This window comes from Rhincodon typus, chromosome 22 (assembly GCF_021869965.1).
Source record: "Rhincodon typus isolate 14 chromosome 22, sRhiTyp1.1, whole genome shotgun sequence".
Lineage (NCBI taxonomy): Eukaryota > Metazoa > Chordata > Chondrichthyes > Orectolobiformes > Rhincodontidae > Rhincodon > Rhincodon typus.
Window position 1 is genome coordinate 374360 of NC_063353.1, and position 18865 is coordinate 393224.

General features: G+C 41.8%; 1 protein-coding gene across 1 annotated transcript in view; it reads right to left on the reverse strand.

Moving 5' to 3' along the window:
* aldh1l2 (aldehyde dehydrogenase 1 family, member L2) overlaps positions 1-18865 on the reverse strand; it is a 103988-nt gene that overhangs the window by 63839 nt on the left and 21284 nt on the right. Inside the window, exons 4-6 of the mRNA XM_048610072.1 lie at positions 13064-13229; positions 10039-10140; positions 571-660 (exon numbers count right to left, since the gene is read on the reverse strand). Coding sequence (XP_048466029.1) covers positions 571-660; positions 10039-10140; positions 13064-13229 — 358 coding nt within the window. The remainder of the gene's footprint in view (positions 1-570; positions 661-10038; positions 10141-13063; positions 13230-18865) is intronic.

The window sequence follows — 18865 nt, forward strand, 5'->3', positions numbered from 1 at the left end:
ACTCCAGGCAGAGTGAAACATATCCTGGACTGTTGAGTGAGGCAAGGGAGGAAATAGCCAGGACATTTGCAATAATTTTCAGTTCCTCCCTGGCCACAGGAGAGATGCCAGAAAATTGGAGTACAGCCAAAGTACTGTTATTCAGAAGGGAGGGAGGGATAAAGCAGGAAAATACAGGCCAGTCAGTCTAACCTCAGTGGTTGGGGAAACTATTGGAAGCAATTCTGAGTGACAAAATTAATTAGCACGTGGAGAGACAGGGAATAATCAAAAACAGTCAAAAACAGATCTGATGTCAGTCTTCACTAGATTTCTGAAGACCAAAATTTTGTGGAAAAGCAGTGCCCTTTTGAAGTAAACAATATGACATTTGGAAATTGACCCACTCAAGGCTTCTGAGCCAAAAAATGAAATTCAGCATCTAGAGTCACTCTTCAAAATTCTATCACTGAGTTTGGAACCATATTAACCCAAATTTGTTTTTAACGGTACTCAATTTAAGCAGCAAAACTGCCCTGCACATTATAGGGGTTAAATCAAAATACATGAGAAGAAGGATGTTCCAAGTACTTGTCCATCAAGGAGAGTCCATGCTCCAGGTATTTTATCATGGCCACGAATCCAGTTGTGTATGGCTTCTGCTGGCTGATCCCAAGAAATCTGAAGAAAGAACATTAGTGCAGAAATTGAATCCTATACTTTCATGCATTAATTTAACACCATTACTAATTGAGACAAAGGCCCGAAACGTCAGCCTTCCTGCTCCTATGATGCTGCTTGGCCTGCTGTGTTCATCCAGCTCTGCACCTTGGGGTCAAACTAATTTGTACACAAATATTACTCTGCAATTTCTGCCAATTGGGCCAGCTGTGACTAAATGTGGGCATTAGAGTTCCTAATGATCGTGATCTTGTTATGTTGATAAAAATATGATGCTGTCTAAGCACTCAGCTCAAGAATTCTCTGTCTAAATTTCTTTTCTGTCTCTTCTCCTTTATGATTCTCTTTGAAATCCACTTCCACTAAAGTTTTGGTTATTTACATTCATAGTTCCTTATGTGAAACAGTATCAAACTCAACTTGATATCCTCCTATTGAAGCAACCTGGAAAGCTTTGCTGTGTTAAAAGTGCTAACTACATGTAAATTTATTGTCTGGCAACCTTAGTTACCACAAGTGAAACAGAGGCATGTCTGGGATAACACTTTGTTTTGGATGGCATGAATGCTGAAAGATGAGGAAAATAAGGTCCCGCATGGGAGACTGATAGCAAAGGTAAACAGCAAGAAAAACGTGTAGATTAGGTGGGTTACAGGGGAATGGGTCTGGGTGAGATGGTCTGAGGTTCGGTGTGGACTTGTTGGGCTGAACGGCCTGTTTCCACACTGTAGGGATTCGATGATTCTATGAGCCCATGGGATCCAAGGAAATTTGGCAAATTGGATCCACAATTGACTGAGTGGTAGGAAGCAGAGACAGATGATTGAGGGATGTTTTTCCAACTGGAAATCTGTGTGTAATGGAGTCCCACATGGGTCAGTGTTGGGATCCTTGCTGTTTGTGGTTTATATGAATGATTTAGACTTGATGTAGGAGAGTTGATCAGTAAGTTCGCAGACAATACAAAAATTGATAGGGCGGTGAATAGTGAGGAGGATAGCCTTAGATTGCACGAGGATATAAGCAGGCTGGTCAGGCAGGCTGATCAATGGCAAATGAAATTCAAATCGAAATAAGTATGAGGTGATACACTTGGGCAGAACTAACAAGGCAAAGGAGCATGTGATGTATGGTAGCACCTTGGGGAAGCACCAAGGTCATGTGCATATCCACCAGTCCCTTAGGGTAGCAGGACTGGTAGATAAAATATATATTGGATACTTGCCTTTATTAGCTGAAGCATAGGGTTTGAGAGCAGGAAAATAACTTTGGAACTGTTTAAAACATTGGTTAGGCCACAGCGAGAGTACTGCGTGCAGTTTTGAAATTTACATTATAGGAGGGGTATGAAAGCACTGGAGTGTGCGCAGAGGAGATTTACCAGGATGTTCTCTGGGCTGAAGAGTTTAAGTTATGATAAAAGACTGGATAAACCTGAGTTGTTTTCCTTGGAGCTGTGGAGATTGAGGGAGGACATGACTGACATGTTTTAAATTATCAGGGTCACAGACATGATAAACAGGAAGAAATTTTTCCTCTAGATGGGGAGATCAATAACCAAGAGGCATAGATTTAAGGAAAGGGACAGAGGAAATGTGAGGAAAAAACCTTTTCACCTAGAAGGTATGGGAATCTGGAACTCACTGCCTGTAAGGATGGTACAGACAGAATCCCTTATAACATTTAAGCATCCCAGAATCCCAACAGTGTGGAAACAGGCCATTTGGCCCAACAAGTCCACACCGCCCTTACAAAGAGCATCCCACCCAGACCCATTCCCCTACCTCTGCATTTCCCATGTCTAACCCACCTAACCTAAACATCCTGGATATTATGAAAAATTTAGCATGGCCAATCCACCTACCCTGAACATCTCTGGACCGTGGGAGGAAACCAGAGCACCCGGAGGAAACCCATGTGGACCACAGGGAGAATGTGCAAGCTCCACACAGACAGTCGCCCAAGGGTGGAATCGAACCCAGGTCCCTGGCGCTGTGAGGCAGCAATGCTAACCACTGAACCACTGTGCCGCCCCAAAATAGAAATTGCTGGAAAAGCTCAGCAGGTCTGGCAGCATCTGAGGAGAGAAATCAGAGTGTTTCAGATCGAGCGACCCTTCATCAGAAATTAACTGATGTGAAATAGTGAAAGGATCCCATGATAGCTGCTCTGCTTTTACTATTGTCACTGCCAGGAACAATAAAGTCTAATTCCTTGACCTGGGCCACGGCGGTGAAAGCGCCAAATCCTAACCACTGGACCACCAGCGATGTATTCGGATAGTATTCAGTATTCAGAAGTATTCAGAAGTGCACCTGTGATTCCATGGCATACAAGGCTATGGGCTAAGTGCTGGAAAATGGGATTAGAATAGTTAGATAGTTGGTTTTGACTGGTGTGGACACAGTGGTCCAAAAGGCCTTTACCTGTGCTGTAGATCTTTATGACTCTATAAGTAGGAAATAAGTTAAACAGCCATGTTAGCATGTTCAAGTGGATACAGTGCTGCGGTTACAGATTTACAATGAAACTTACACGTTCCTCAAGATCAGAAATGGGCTTACAGTTTAGCAGAGAGGTTTTAGAAATAACATCCCTACCATGCAAGAAATGAAAACATTTTTCAGAAACAAAAACAAAGTTGCTGGAAAAGCTCAGCAGGTCTGGCAGCATCTGCGAAGGAAAAAACAGAGTTAATGTTTCGGGTCCAGTGACCCTTTGGGTTGTAGTAACCAATAATTTCACAATGCAATCCAGTAAAATGTAGCCCCATACCTGTACTAAAGCTTTACATTTAAAAACAGAATTAATGACGTTTGTGCTATTACTGTTTACTGATTTATATTACCTTCATCAACTTGTACTGTACAAATTTAAATTAATTATTAGAAGGTGACAGCTAGACAGCATTTTTATAGTGGTCTGGATTCAAGTTTGTGGGATGATGCCATTAAAAGTAACAATGAATTGTTTGTCATTCTTTAGTTCAGAATATGCTGGAGTGACATTTACAGCAAGAACTGGCTGTAACTTAAGCACAGCACTCAAAGTCACCAGTATTGAAAAGAAGATATTTACTGCCAGCTGTCAGCTTCAATCTGAGTGTCTGACCAGTGTTCATAAGAAGCTGCTGTCAAGGAACCTATTTCATAACTACTTTATTTCAAAACATCTTGTCACTAATTTGGGTCATTGACCCATCATTTGGACTGCAGGAACTGAGATGAAGCAACTGGGTCCAACAGATGTTCACAACTGTTAAACAAACATTTTGAAAGTTTTAATTTGCTCTTATTATACCATCTTCTGGAGATTGCAATAGAAATGGTACAAAATGAGCATGAATTTTGTTGTCAGTCGTGGTAGTCCTGATAGGTTTTGTTTCATAGTATTTCTGCACTGTGAGATTCATCCAGATTATGCAGATACCTCCTCTGAAGGAGGGCCTGAACACTCTCATACGGATTCAAGACGCAAGCTATTGATATCCATCGATCTGCAGCTAATAGGGAAGCATGATTATTTATTTTGGAGGAACCAAGTCATAGAAACACACCATCATCTCTGGGAGGTCTCATACACGTTATTCTAAATTCTCACACTGTAAAATATGAACTTTCCCACACAGTGCCTTTCAATACCTCAGGATGTCTGAAAGCAGTTTGTAGTAAATGAAGTGTTGTCATAGAACAGTACAGCATAGGAGAAGCTATTTGGCCCACTGTGCCTCAAAGACCAATATAGTTAGTCCCCAATTCTTTCCCATATCCCTAACACCTTTTCTCCATATAATACTTAATTAATTCCCTTTTGGGGCGGCACGGTGGCTCAGTGGTTAGCACTGCAGCCTCACAGCGCCAGGGACCCGGGTTCGATTCCAGCCTCGGGCGACTGTCTGTGCGGAGTTTGCACATTCTCCCCGTGCCTGCGTGGGTTTCCTCCCACAGTCCAAAGATGTGCATGCTAAGTGGATTGGCCATGCTAAATTGCCCGTAGTGTTCAGGGGTGTTTGGGTTATAGGGGGATGGGTCTGGGTGGGATGCTCCAAGGGTCGGGTGGATTTGTTGGGCCGAAGGGCCTGTTTCCACACTGTAGGGATTCTATGTTTATGTTTTAAAGTTACTATTGAACTGATATCCACCAGCCAGCCAATCTGGCTGAGTGCATTCCAAATCCTCATCACATTACACAAAAAAAGACTTTTCATAGAAATAACAAAAATAGGAACAGGAGTAGGCTATTCGGCCCTTTGAGCCTGGTCCACTATTCAATATGATCATGGCTGATCATCCTACTCAGTACACTGCTCCCACTTTTACCCTATAACCTTTGGTCCCTTTAGCTCAAGAATCATATCTAACTCCTTCTTGAAAACATTCAATGTTTTGGCCTCAACCACTTCATATGGCAGAGAATTCCACAGGCTCACCATTTTCTTGGTGAAGAAATTTCTCTTCATCTCAGTCCTAACTGATGTACTCCTTATCCCTAGACAATGATCTCTGGTTCCTCATTAGACATGGACTCTTTCGTCAATATCTCAGGGTATGCCCTCTTGTTATCAATCATTCAGCCGTTAAAAGGTTTGGCTGAACTTACTCGATCAAAAACCTCTATTAAATCTTCTCTTAACCATCTCCAGTTTAAAGAGAACACCAGTCAGTCCACATTACTTTAAATCCCTCATCCCTGTAGCCATTCTAACAGATCTCTTTTCAGCCATTCTGAAAGCCTTCCTAAAGTCCATAGAAATGGTCACAATACTCGAGCTGAAGCCAAACAGATGCCCTCCACATGTTTGCTTTCTGCTTTTTGCACACCATTTATTGATCCTAGGATCTCATATGCTAGCCTGCCACCTTCAACCATTTGCACACTAGTTGCGGTTATATTTCAAGAGTCAATTTGCAAACTGGAAAGCCTCGGAAACTTAGTTATTGTGGCTGTCCCTCGATTCAAGGATGATGCCTACTCAGAGTTACAAGTTTCTGCCTTGATTTTCAAGAGACTGAATAGGCCAATTTTCACCCCATAGATGTCTGGATACATAGGCCAGGACATTCCACAAGGTAGTGGGATCAAGAGTGCAGCGGTTGTTTCCTTTCCTTTACTGCTTTGTTTCTTCATTAACGTGTTTGGACTGAAAGCATGATCCACCTTTATGGACAAATTGCCATTATTTTAAATGACTGGTAGCAAGTTCACACTTGCTGCTGTGATTTGTAGAAGCATATGCTGACGTAGCTGACCTGGTTTTGGATCTCCTCATCAATGACGGCCTTTTTGGCTAATTCCAGAGCATGATATCTGAGGCTTGTTCTCCATGGATGCTGCCTGACCCACTGTGATCTCCAGCGTTTGTTGTTTTCAGCATTGTGTTAATGACAAGGTAATTTATTTTTATTGACACCAGTTGAAGGATAAATAGTGCTCAAGAATCAGGGGAGAACTCCCTGCTCTTTGAATGTAAACCTTTTACATTTACTTGAGATAGCAGCTGGGACCTCGATTAAGTATCTCATCTAAAAGGTGGCACCTCCAACACAGTATCACACTGACACTACCACACAGGTAGTATTGGCCTAGATAATGTAGTCAAGTTTCCAAAATATACATTCTTCCTTGCCAAAACATAAAACATTCAGCTTGAATGTCTGTATCAGAAGCTGTCACCTGCACTAAGAACTGAACATGTACTACTGAATACGTCACAACACAACAGATCATTAGGAATTAAAAGATAAATTGAAAAGCTTTTCAGTCAAGGACACTATCTGGGAAAATTGTGTCCAGGTAGCTTATATACACAGCTGTGTCCATAACAACATCTTCTTTACCTGTTTTTTTCAAAATTATTTATATCAGTTTAGGTAGTGAATAAGTCAGGAGTTCTTTAATTTAAGGAATATTAAAGTAATTCATAGCGATTATCACAAAATCACAGATTTAATTCAAACAGACTAGAGTAAACAAGTGAGGTCCTCAAATATCAAATTTTTCAAATGTTTACATTGGTCATACATGCTGTAAACGAATTTAACTCAACTATTCTAACAATATGTAAACCCCTTAAGATTCCCCCAGCAACTTGCACCTTTAACATGCTATCACAACCCAAAACACATACAGTCGCAAAGATCTACAGTATAGAAAGAGGCCCTTCAGCTTTTTAAGTCTGTGTCAGTCAAAGTCACCATCTAACGATCCTAATCCATTTTCTAGCACTTGGCCCATAGCCTTGCATGTCTTAGCATTGAAAATACACATCTAAATACTTCTTAAATGTTATCAGGGTTTCAGCTTCTAACACTCTCAAAGACAGTGTGTTCCAGATTCCCACCTCCAGGTGAAAAAGTCTTTCCTCACATCTCCTCTAAGGGGAGGTGATGGCCCAATGGTATTATCACTGGACTGTTAATCCAGAGAAACAGGTAATATTTCTTGGGACCCGGGTTTGAATCTTGACAGATAGTAGAAATTGAATTCAATAAAAATATGGCATTAAGAGTCTAATGATTACTATAAAACCATTTTCAATTGTTGGAAAAGCCCTTCACATTCACTAATGCCCTGATCTGGCCTTCATGTGACTCCAAACCCACAGCAATGGTTGATTCTTAACTGCCCTATGGGCAATAAGTGCTGACCTAGCCAGCAATGTCCTCATCCTATGAATTAAGTTAAAAAATCCTCCTGCCCCTTTCCTTAAATCTATGCCTCCGGTCATTGATCCCTCCACCAAGGGAAAATGTTTCTTTCTATCTATCTATGCCCCTCATAATTTTATACATCTCAATCATGTGCCCTCTCAATCTCCTCTGCTCTAACAAAAACAATGAAAACAGTCTGTCCAATCTCTCTTCATAACTGAAACTCTCAGTCCAGCCAACATCCTGGTAAATCTCCTCTGCACCCTCTCCAGTGCTATCACATCCCTCCTATAATGTGGATTCCAGAAATGCACACAATACTCTCGCTGTGGCCTAACCAAATTTTATACAGTTTCTCCATAACCTCCCTGTTTTTAAACTCTGCGCTTCAGCTCATAAAGGCAAGTATCCCGTGGAGTTAGTAGCTAGGGAATGGATTTTAGAGTGGGGACAAAATATTCAGTATTGCCAATATTTAATTTGAGAACATTTCTGCTCATCCAGTACTACACTTCAGATAAGTAATCAGATAATTTAGCAATAGTGAAGGAGTTAAAATAGAATGTGGTAAGGTAGAGCTGGATGTTAACAGAGTACTTGTAAAAACTAACACTGTACTTTTAGCTTGCATCACAGGAGGGAATTTGCTCTGTTCTCACTGACTGTCTGCAACAGCAACTTACCTGGTACCGCTCCCCTGTCTTTTCCCAGCAGTCCTGCTTCCATTTCAAATAATGATCCAATTTCCTTTTTGAAAGCCAAGATTGAAACTGCGTCCACCATGCTCCCAGGCAGCACATTCAATCACTCATTACATTAAAAAGTTTAGCTTCGTGTTGCCAATGCTTCCTTGCCCTTAAATCCGTGCCCTCTGGTTCTCAATCCACCAATAATGGGAACAGTTTCTCCTTATCTACTTTACCTAGCCCCTTCATAATTTTGAACACCAAATCTCCACTCAGCCTTCTCTTCTCCACAAAGAACAGTGCCAACTTTGCCAATCTACCTACAATCATCACCCATGGAATCATTCTTGTGATCTTCCTGACAACTTCATCACATTTTTCAAAAAGTAATGGATGCATCCAGTTGGTGCCAAACCAGTGTTTCATATAGGTTTTATACATCTTCCTTGCTTTTATACTCATTATAAATATAATAACAAACACCAGGATGTCGAATGCTTATTAATCATACTCTCAATCTGTCCTGAGAACTTTAAAGATTTGTACATATATACCCCAGATCCATCTACTCTGCACCCTCTTTAAAACTGAACGCTTTATAATGTATCACCTCTCCATATTCTTCCTAAAATGAATCACTTCACACTTCTCTGCATTAAATTTAACGTACTTGTCTTCCCATTCCTACCAATTTATGTCCTTTCAAAGTTTACGTTATCCTCCTCACAGTTCACAATGCTTCCAAATTTTGCGAAGTCGCGACCTTATGAAATTGTGCCATGCGCACCAAGATCTAGATTATTAATATGTATCAGGGAGAGCAAAGGTCATAACACCAACCCCTGGGGAACTCTATTATGAACCTTCCTCCAGGCTACACAACTCTCTATTTACTGTCATTCAGCCAATTTTGTGCCCAAGTTGTCCCTTTTATTAGATGAGCTGAATGTTTGTCCACAAGTCTGTTGAGCTGCACTCTGTCAAATGCCTTCTATCCCCATCAAAATCCATGTACACCACATCGACAATATTAGCCTCACCAACACACACTGTTACCTCATCAAAAGACTCATGCCAGTTAATTAAACACAATTTTCCCTTAAAATCCCCACTGGCTCTCTTTAATTAACTGAATATTAATTTTGTTCTGAATTATAATTTTTATGTCTCATCACCATGTAAAATACATTACCACCTTAAATACAACCAGCTTATCAAAAGGGTCCTCCTCAAGTTTAAACCAGTCAAGTTTCTGAACTTCTGCCTCTTTCACCACCTGAACTGAAAACATCATTTACAATATGGGTCAATGGATGTGGGGGAGGTGAGCTGGTAGGTGATCAGTAGATTAGTGAGAATAGGTTCACAGGAATAGGACACCAAAAGGTGGGTCCCATGGGCAACATAAGCTCAAGGAAGACGTGAGGGTGAAATAGGATGAAAACTAGAGATAGATGTAAACATACAGTGGGCAAAGAGGAGCATTAGAGCTAGTATGAGCAGCCAAGATCATGGAAAAGAAGGATATGGCAGAGCAGCTGATTTAATTACCTCAATCTTCGTGACACCACGAGCTCCTCATACTTCTCGGAAGCGAGGGTGGAGGAGAGAGCAGAGGAATTCAACAAGATGTTTTGCAATAGAGGAAGGGAGCCAAGAGTTATTTTTGTATTCCAAAATGACCATGCTCCAACTCTGCTTCTTCCTATTATGCTCCCATACTCTTCAGTTTCCTTCAACCTAATGAATGAATCAAGCTTCTCCTTACGTGTATTTGCTTCAACCACTTCCTAGCTTTGTTATTGAGGTGAACCTTCTCCTTAAACTACTGCAGACTGTATGGTGATCCTGCCTTCAGCAGGACTAGTGAATTGATATAATTGAGAAGCGGTTTAGAGTCAATTACATTGTGGTTCTGGAATCAGGTTGAGGCCAGACTATGAACAGAATCATACATTTGTATGATTTAGTTTCAAAATACAGTCACTGTTATGGAGAAAAGATACTGCAAAATAACTGCAAACAATAGACTAAAACACTACCTTTGCATTCTCTTTCCTCTGAATTCCTTCATATGTTGCTCCTTCCTCAGGTTGAGTTATTCGAGGTGCCTTCCCTTCAGCAATTAGCTGCACAGCTTCTACCTGAAACAAACAGAGTATTCGGGCTTGATTCAAAGTTCCTGGAATCTTCAGGTGCAACATTACCAGCATCCTGGGTTATATTACACAGCAATCATGGTTAAAGTGATGGACAAGAGATTCTTACACTCAAGTTTCCATTCAGGAGTGAATTCATATTTGAACTCACACACATCATTAAGTTAGCAGAGACTTTGCATCAAAATCTATTTCATTTCAGCACTCAAGAACTGTCAAGTACAATACATGCAATTCTTCATATAGGAAGCTGTCATGGCTCAGATATTTTCTTTGGGGGCATTTAACTCCAAAATCTAAACCCCCTGGATGTCAAAAAGCATCCAAGGTAGGTCAAGGCAAAACAAGGAGTCTCATCAGATACTGAGTATTCAATATTGCAAAGGGTTAAGGAAGTGCAGAAGTGGAATTAAAAAGGAAATTAGGAAAATGAAGTGAGGATGTGTATTAGCAACCAAAATCAAGTGAAACCCAAAGCAGTTTCACGAACACATAAAATGCATTTTCTAATCCTTTCTTCGTACAGACATGGTACCCAAGGACAATACAGTTGTATCATTGTTTAAAAAGGAGGAAAGGGATAACTAATCTTGCTGGAGGGAAAATTTTTGTAAAATGTTTGAAGGCTAGTACAACTTGTCATTTAGTAAAATAGATGTTAACCAAAGATAGGTTGGCTTTGTTAAGAGAAGGTTTTATCTCATTAACTTGATTTGTTTTGGGCAGGTAACAAGGGAAAGTGATAAGAACGCTTAATGTAATCTATCTGGATTTTGGCAAGGTTTATTGACAAGATTCCACATGGCAAACTGGCCATAAAAGACTTGTAGAATCCATGGAAATGCATCAAGTGAAATGAAATTTGAATCAGTGGTGACAGCAAGGGGTAATGAGTGATTTTGTGACAGTAAGGTTTTTTCCGGCAGAATTCTGCAGGGCTGAGTGCTGAGTCAATTGCTGTTTCTGGTATATAATAATAATTTAGATTAAATGTAGAGGACATGAGTGAGAGCTAATAGGATATCTTTGCAGAAGAAATGAAAATTGGTAATAAGCCATTGACTGCAGGAAGGTATCAATGGACTGGTTAAATGGGCAGAAACATGAGATAGTGAGATTCAATCCCAAGAAGTGAGAGGTAACTTAGGCTGGACAAACAAGGCGTTACATTATGAGACAACACAGTTTGGAGCCGGAGGAACACAGCAGGCCAGGCAGCATCAGAGAAGCAGGAAAATTGACATTTCGGGTCGAGACCCTTCTTCAGCTCCTCTGATTCTAGTTATTGCATACAGGAAGGAGGTATTTGTACGAGAGAAAGTGCAAAGGAGATTTACAGCAGCACTGTCAAAACAGAAGAATTTTAGATCTAGGGGAAAGATTGAAAGCTGAGAATTCTGCAAAGAATTCTGCACTTTCTGACTCCCTAAAGCCTGTTCACCACCAGGAGTGTGATAAAATCTTCTTCACTTGTGTGCCTAACTGCAGCTCCAACAACGCTTGGAGCTCAATAATATCCAACATAAACCAGCTTAGCTGTTTGGCACCCCTTCTGCCACATTAAACATTCAAACCCTCCAACAAGTTAGACAGGTGAAATATACACTTAAGTAATGCAACATTATCCACTTTCATAAGAAAAGCAGAAATACAGAATATCCAATAGTGAGAGGTTGGGAAGTGTTGAATTTCAAAGGGACTTGGACATCCTCGTTGTATAAACATATGAATTAGAAGCAACAGCAGGCCACTAGACACCTCGAGTCTGTTCCATCGATCAATAAAGGGTTGAATCAATAAGATTCAATAATAATAAAAGTCACTGAAAGTTAACATTCAGGCTAGCATTTGAAAAGGTAAATGGTACACTGGCCTTTATTGCTAGACGACCATCTTACTGTAACTATATACAATTTTTGCCTAACTTGGTGTTTAGAACCAGGAGGCACAATCATAGAATATGGAGCAGACTATTTAGAATTGAGATGGGAAAGAGTTTCTTCATTCAGAAAGTGGTGAATCTTTGGAATTCTCTACTTAAGGGCCAGAGAGACTCAGTCATTGAGTATGTATAATACTAAGATCAACAGATTGAGACTAATTAAAATATCAAGATACAGGGATATTGCAGGAAAATGGTATGGAAGATGATGATCAGCTAAGATCTTGCTGAATGCAGGACAGCTTCAAGAGCTGAATGGCCTACTTCTGATCTCAATTCATATGTTTACACACTTTCAGCTTGGTAGGCAGATGTAATCAACGTTGTTCCCAGACAAATACCTGAAGGCTGCAAAATGGCAATTCTGTAATGTCAGTTCGAGAGTGTGCTGCCAAGATAACTTTTCCATTGCTGTCAGGTTCTGGTCACATACTAAAACCTTGGGCTCAAGACAGGACTTTCCTGAAGCAGGCTGGTACATTACTTCATTTTTCTTTGGACTTGTATGGTCAAAGTTATTGCACATATTGGAGAACATATCAATGCTGTATTGCAAGGCCACCTCTGAACCAGTAGTTAGTGCACAGACACAGGCCCACCTTGCAGCTGTGAGTACCAAGATGTACTGCAGCAATTCACCAAGCTTCCAAAACAGCAACTTCCAAACCCACGTTATTGATCACCAAGATCATCCAAGACAAATGATAACTCCAGCAACTGCAAGTTCACTTGTAAGTCACATAACATCCTGACTTGGAATTTTATCATTGTTCATTCATGTCACTTGGTCAATATCCTTGAACTTCCTCCCTAACAGCACTGTGTATGTATCTACACCACATGGACTGCAGAGATTCAAGCGGCAGATCAGGGGCAATTAAAATTGCAAAATATATATTGGTCTAGGCAGTGAGGCTCAGATTCGGAGAATGAATTTTGAAATTTGAATTTTGAAAACGCCCTTACCATTGCAGCAATTCCTTCAGGGTACAGGAAGCGGTTGTACAATGAGTCAACAGTGTCATTCGGGTCAATATCACATTGCCTCTGCAGAAGAATGGGGCCAGTATCCAGGCCATCATCTGCCCAGAAGATGGAGAAACCTCCAATCTTATCTCCATGAATAAGAGTCCTGCACACAAATAATCATGGGTTAAAGGTTTGTTTGTACAATCTCTGTGGCTTAACTACCCCATCTCGGAGAACTGAGGCAGGGTTTCTTCAGGGTGACATGTTGGCACAGTGGTTAGCACTGCTGCCTCACGGTGCCAGGGACCCGAGACTGATTCCGGCCTTGGGCGACTGTGTGGAGATTGCATGTTCTCCATGTGTCTGTGTGGGTTTCAGCCAGGTGGTTTAGTTTTCTCCCACAGTCCAAAGATGTGGGTTGGCCACGCTAAAAATTGTCACCTAGAGCCCAGGGATGTGCAGGTTAGGTTGGTTAACCACAGTAAAAACACCATGCAGGTTATGGAGATGGGGTGGCACTGGTTTTCATAGGGTCAGTGCACCCGATGAGCCAAATGTCCTCTTTCTGCACTGTAGGGAATCTATGATTCAAATTCTATGATTCTTTGGGGAAGCACAGTAGAGTTGCTAACGCAGAAAGAAAACAGAATCCTGTCATGAATATGCAGGTAAGATGTGATGACGACACCAGAACCAAAGACCTGCCTGAGGCCAAAGCAAGGGGGCAGTTTAAGTATAACAAAACATAACCCTACACCCGGAGAGGTCCAGCAGTTAACTTCAAATATAAGTTTCATGGAAAAATGTTGGGCAAGAGCGGGGAGGTAGCACATTTCTCATTGAATCACAGAATTCCTACAGTGAAAATAGAGGTCATTCGGCCCATCAAGTATACACACGCCCTCCAAAAAGCATCCCACCCAGAATCCCCTCCTCACCCTATCCCTATAAGTCCACATTTACCATGGCTAATCCACCAAGCCTGCACATCCCTGGACACTGCCAGGCAACTTAACATGGCAAATCAATCTAACATGCACATCCTTGGGTGAAAACCAGAGCACGTGGCAGAAACCCGTGCAGATACAGGGAAAACAAGCAAACTCTACACAGACAGTCACCCAAGGCTAAAATCAAACCGGGGTCAGGCGCTGTGAGCCAGAAGTGCTAACCACTATGCTACTGCGCCGTCGTTTCTGTGCTTCACAGAGCATAGGCCTCCCTTTCACTAGGCAACACATCATCTTTTGATGTAGATTCCCTCCCCTATTCACTGCCTCCTGCCCTCTAATGATCCTGCCACCTAACACCTCCCTCCCAGCCCACAGACACCTCCAGGCTGTCCTGTTCACCTCAACATTAGCAAGAAAACTAACACCCACATGTCCCACCATCCGCCCAATTGAAAGCCTGGAGTGTCTGTTCCTGCCCATGTCAGGTGCCAATCCCAAGCTGCTGCCTCCAGTAGTCAGGCTTCTCTCATAACCACTGGCCAAGTTGTCACGATATCAGCTAGCACACTGGAGGCACCCAAACAATTTTGTAATGAAACCCTGGAGTGAAAACCAATAGCACTTCCACATTCCAGAATTTTCTGTCATCTGCAGGCTCTCATCCTTCCTTTCTCCGCATTTAGGCCAGAGAAAGTATGTTTTCCAAGCTGTAACCTATAGGTACTAAACAGAATTTAAAGATCAGAAATTAAAACTTCATTCTTTTTGTTTAAACAATGACTGGCATCCTGTGCTGCAGTTACGTGCTCACTCATGATTAACCACATGGAAACACACAGTTAAGACTGAAATATCTGCTATGTATTTTTGAAATGTTTTGGAATAAAAAGTCAAAAAAAGGTCCAATGAGATAAATACAAACAAGACTCAATTCTTTCTGAACATCTAGGTAGACAGAAAGTGAAGGAGATATCCATTCTAAATTCAGCATGTCACTAACTCTGTCACTGTGTTCCATTCAGTAATCATTTAAAGCTAATACTTAGTTGTTGCCTCCAAAATCCCGACCTATCCTTCCTGCAACATGTGGTGTGAACCTCTCCAATCAGATATCCATCCCATTACAACATTTAAATGGTTCTTCCCAAAGTCACAAATGACACCTTATATGAATGACAAGGTCATGATTCCGTGAGGGAGTCACAATGTCTAGCTGTTGTTTAGGTCATCTGTGGGACAGCTGTCCTAGTTTTGATACTGACCCCCATACATTAGAAAGGAGTACTCTGCAGGGTTGACAGGGCTCGACGCCATCTCTTGTTTTGGTATCTCGGACAGATGGGGGGGGTAGTCTGTCTAATTTTATTTCTTTTGCAGTAATTTAGACCAAATGAGTGACTTTCCAGGCCATTTCAGAGAGCAGTTAAAAGTAACCACGCTGCTGTGGATCTGTAATCACACGTAAGTCAGGTCGGGAGATTTTTTCCCTAAAGGAACCAGATGGTTTTTTTTTAAACCACAAACTACGATCATTTCTGAAAATAACCTTCTATTCGAGATTTATGGACTGCCTGAATTCTATTAATTAATTAAATTTAAATTCCGCTAGTTGCCCCGGTTTCAAACCCAACTCCCCAAAAATTTAGCCTCTGACTCTCGATTACTAGTTGAGTAATATTATCACTAAGTCTGTGAAGACATTGACCTTGTCTTCATGCCAGAATACCCTTCATTGTGTTGTATTGCACAACCACATTGCTCAATGAGATCAGAACAGATCTAACAGCACTTGCTTAGCAATAACCCATTCAATGACATTCAGTTTGGGTTCCACGAGGGGTGTTCAGCTCCTGACCTCATTATAGCCTTAGTTCAAGCATGGACAAAAGATGTAAACTCCAGAGGTGAGGTGCAACAAGTTGGCCTTGACATTAAGGTAGCATTTGACCACGTGTGATATTGAGGAGCCCAGACAAAACTGGAGTCATGGTAGTCAGAGGGAAAACTCTCCACTGGTGAGAGTTATACCTGGCAGAAAGGAAGATGGTTGTGGTTGTCGGAGATCAGTCATCTCAGCTCCAGGACATCTCTGAAGGAGTTCTTCAGGACCACGTCCCAGGCGCAACCATCTTCAGCTGTTTCATTAATGACCTTTCCCCTATCATAAGGTCAGAGGTCAGGATGTTCAAGATGATCGCACAACGTTTAGCACCATTTACGACACTTCAGATCACTGAAGCAGGGCTGAAAAGTGGCAAGTAACATTCACAGCAAACAAATGTCAGGCAATGACCATCTCCAACAAGACAGAATCTAACCATGATCCCTTGACATTCAATGACATCACCATCACTGAATCCCCCACTATCTTGAGGGTTATCATTGGCCACAAACTGAGCTGGACCAGCCATATAAATACAGTGGCTACAAGAGCAAGTCAGAGGCTATGAATCATGCAGCGAGTAACTCACATCCTGATTTTCCAAAGGCTGTCCACCATCTACAAGGTACAAGTCAGGACTGTGTTGTCTGAACAACTGCAACTCCAATAACATTCAAGAAGCTCAATGCCATCCTGTCAAAGCAGTCCACTTGAATGACACCCACCTAATCAATTTCAGCATTCAATCTCTCACCCATGGTAACTGGGATGGGCAACAGTGGTGACTTTGCACAATACCAACATTCGAAGAATAAACATAAAGGGAAACATTAGCAATTTGAGTGTGGAGTTGAGGGATGCAAACTTGAAGAACCAACCACTTGTGACAGGAATGCAACAAGCTTCATCAGCGGTATCAATCCAAATAAAATGAACAATTTATCAAAAAAATTGCATTTTGGATTCTCCAAGAATTCAGCAATAATCATGGATTAAACAATCCAGTCAAAGTGGGAAATATTTACCAGCAGAGGACCCAACTGGATTTATCATTAGAAACTGCATAAGAGTTGCAGCATATTCCGATGGAAGCGGACGCTCTCACCAGTCTGACTGAGTTTGGGGAGCATCATTTTTGTGCAATTACATAGCCTCAAACAGGACATTTCATGATGAGAGGGCCTCTAGGGTGGCCCACAGCAAAACCCCAAAACAAAGCCAAGCCTCTGCCATACAATTAAAATTTTCTTCAGGATCCTGGCCAGCAAGCCATTGTAGTTGCTGCCAGTATGCAGACTCAAGATAGCAAAAGAGTCCTTCTGGACTTAAAATTGAGTAAGGTAACTCATAGGCTGGTATCCTGGAGAGTTCATACCTTGGAAAGTCCACCTGTGAAAGAAAACAAAATCTGAAACAAATTACTGGAAAATCTCAGTGGTTTTGGTGGCGTCTGTGAAGGGAGATCAGAGTTGGTGTTTCTGGTCCAGTGACTTTTCTTCAGAACTTTGGCGGCGGGGGGACTTGGGTTGCTGGGAAGGGGGAGGATGCAGGGGGTCCGTCACTGGATCCGAGGCGTTGGCTCTGGTTTCTCTTCATGGTTGCTGCCAGACCTACTGAGAAGTCAACTTACATCTGGTTTGGAATAGTTAAATTGCTTAGCAACATCAAAACCATAACCAATTAAAATAAACATCTGGTTAAATGGTCGGACTGTTCTAATGGAGGTCAATACCAGTGTGGCTGCATCGTTCATCACAGAAACAGTTTTCAACAAAATTCAGTCTGGACTCCAGCCCTCAAGTATGAACAAGGCTAGGCTGAGAACCTATACCAGGGAACCTTTACAGATTAAAATTACAACATTGATTCCGTCTCATGAAAAGCAACTGGTCACTTACCAATGATTGTAGTGAAAGGCTCAGGCCCAAATTGGTTGAGAGAGATTCACCTAGATTGGTTCAATATTTTTCAGTTAGAAAATGGCTGCTTGAGTGAAGTCTTAATTAAATACCTGGAAGTCTTCCAGGAAGGCCAAGGTCATCTTGCATGTTGACCAGGAAGCAATTCCATGACTCTGCAAGGTACACCCAGTACTATTTGCCTTAAGGACATAACTAGAGGCAGAAAACAGTGGGCTTAAAAGTGAAGAAACAGCCTACAGTCTTGGTAGATACCAAGCTGTCATGGTTCTTATTTGGTTATAGAGCCACCCTACTTGCAACTACAGTAGAGTTGCTGATGGGTAAAAGACTCCAACCAAGTGAAGTTTGATCTTCCCAGACCTGGCGGGAAGTGGATTGGTTTGAAATGGCATCAAGAACGTCAATGCTGGACTCAAGACTCCTCTGAGCGAGAGTGACCGTTTAATGCAGGGGATGAAGTTGGTGTAAGAATCGTGGAAATGGCCTCACATGGGTAAGCAGCACATTCAGCATGACCAATGATGTATAAAGTTTGGCTAGGTGCAACAGTCCCGAACAAGCACATGGACCTATGAAATTCGCAAATTCACAAACGGTGCAGGAGGAAAATGTGCCCTGCCCTCGGAACAGTTGGAAAATCTGCTGAAACCCATGGGTTCAACTCTCCATCAAGTGGTGACGAGTCCTCAGAATCAGAGATAGTCAGGATGGACATAGCCGAATCAATGCCTTTGTTGCTGAGAAGAAACTGAAATTCTACTGACACCCTCCTGGCGCTAGAGGTGTGGTCCCGTGCATTACCTGTTATCCATATCAAATGCCGAATCAGAAGAACCTGACCCAGGAGGCTCTCCAAAAACTAGGACCGGCTTATGTCATGGATTCAGAGGGGGAGGGATACAGTGTTTGTAATGTGGTCAGCCAGCTGGACAACATAGAATATGATTTCCCTGATTGGAGCTGTTAATCTGATCCAATCAGGGAGCCCTGACTGACAGATTAAAAAAAGCAGTGTCAGAGGTTCTGTTTGCTCTGACAGCCT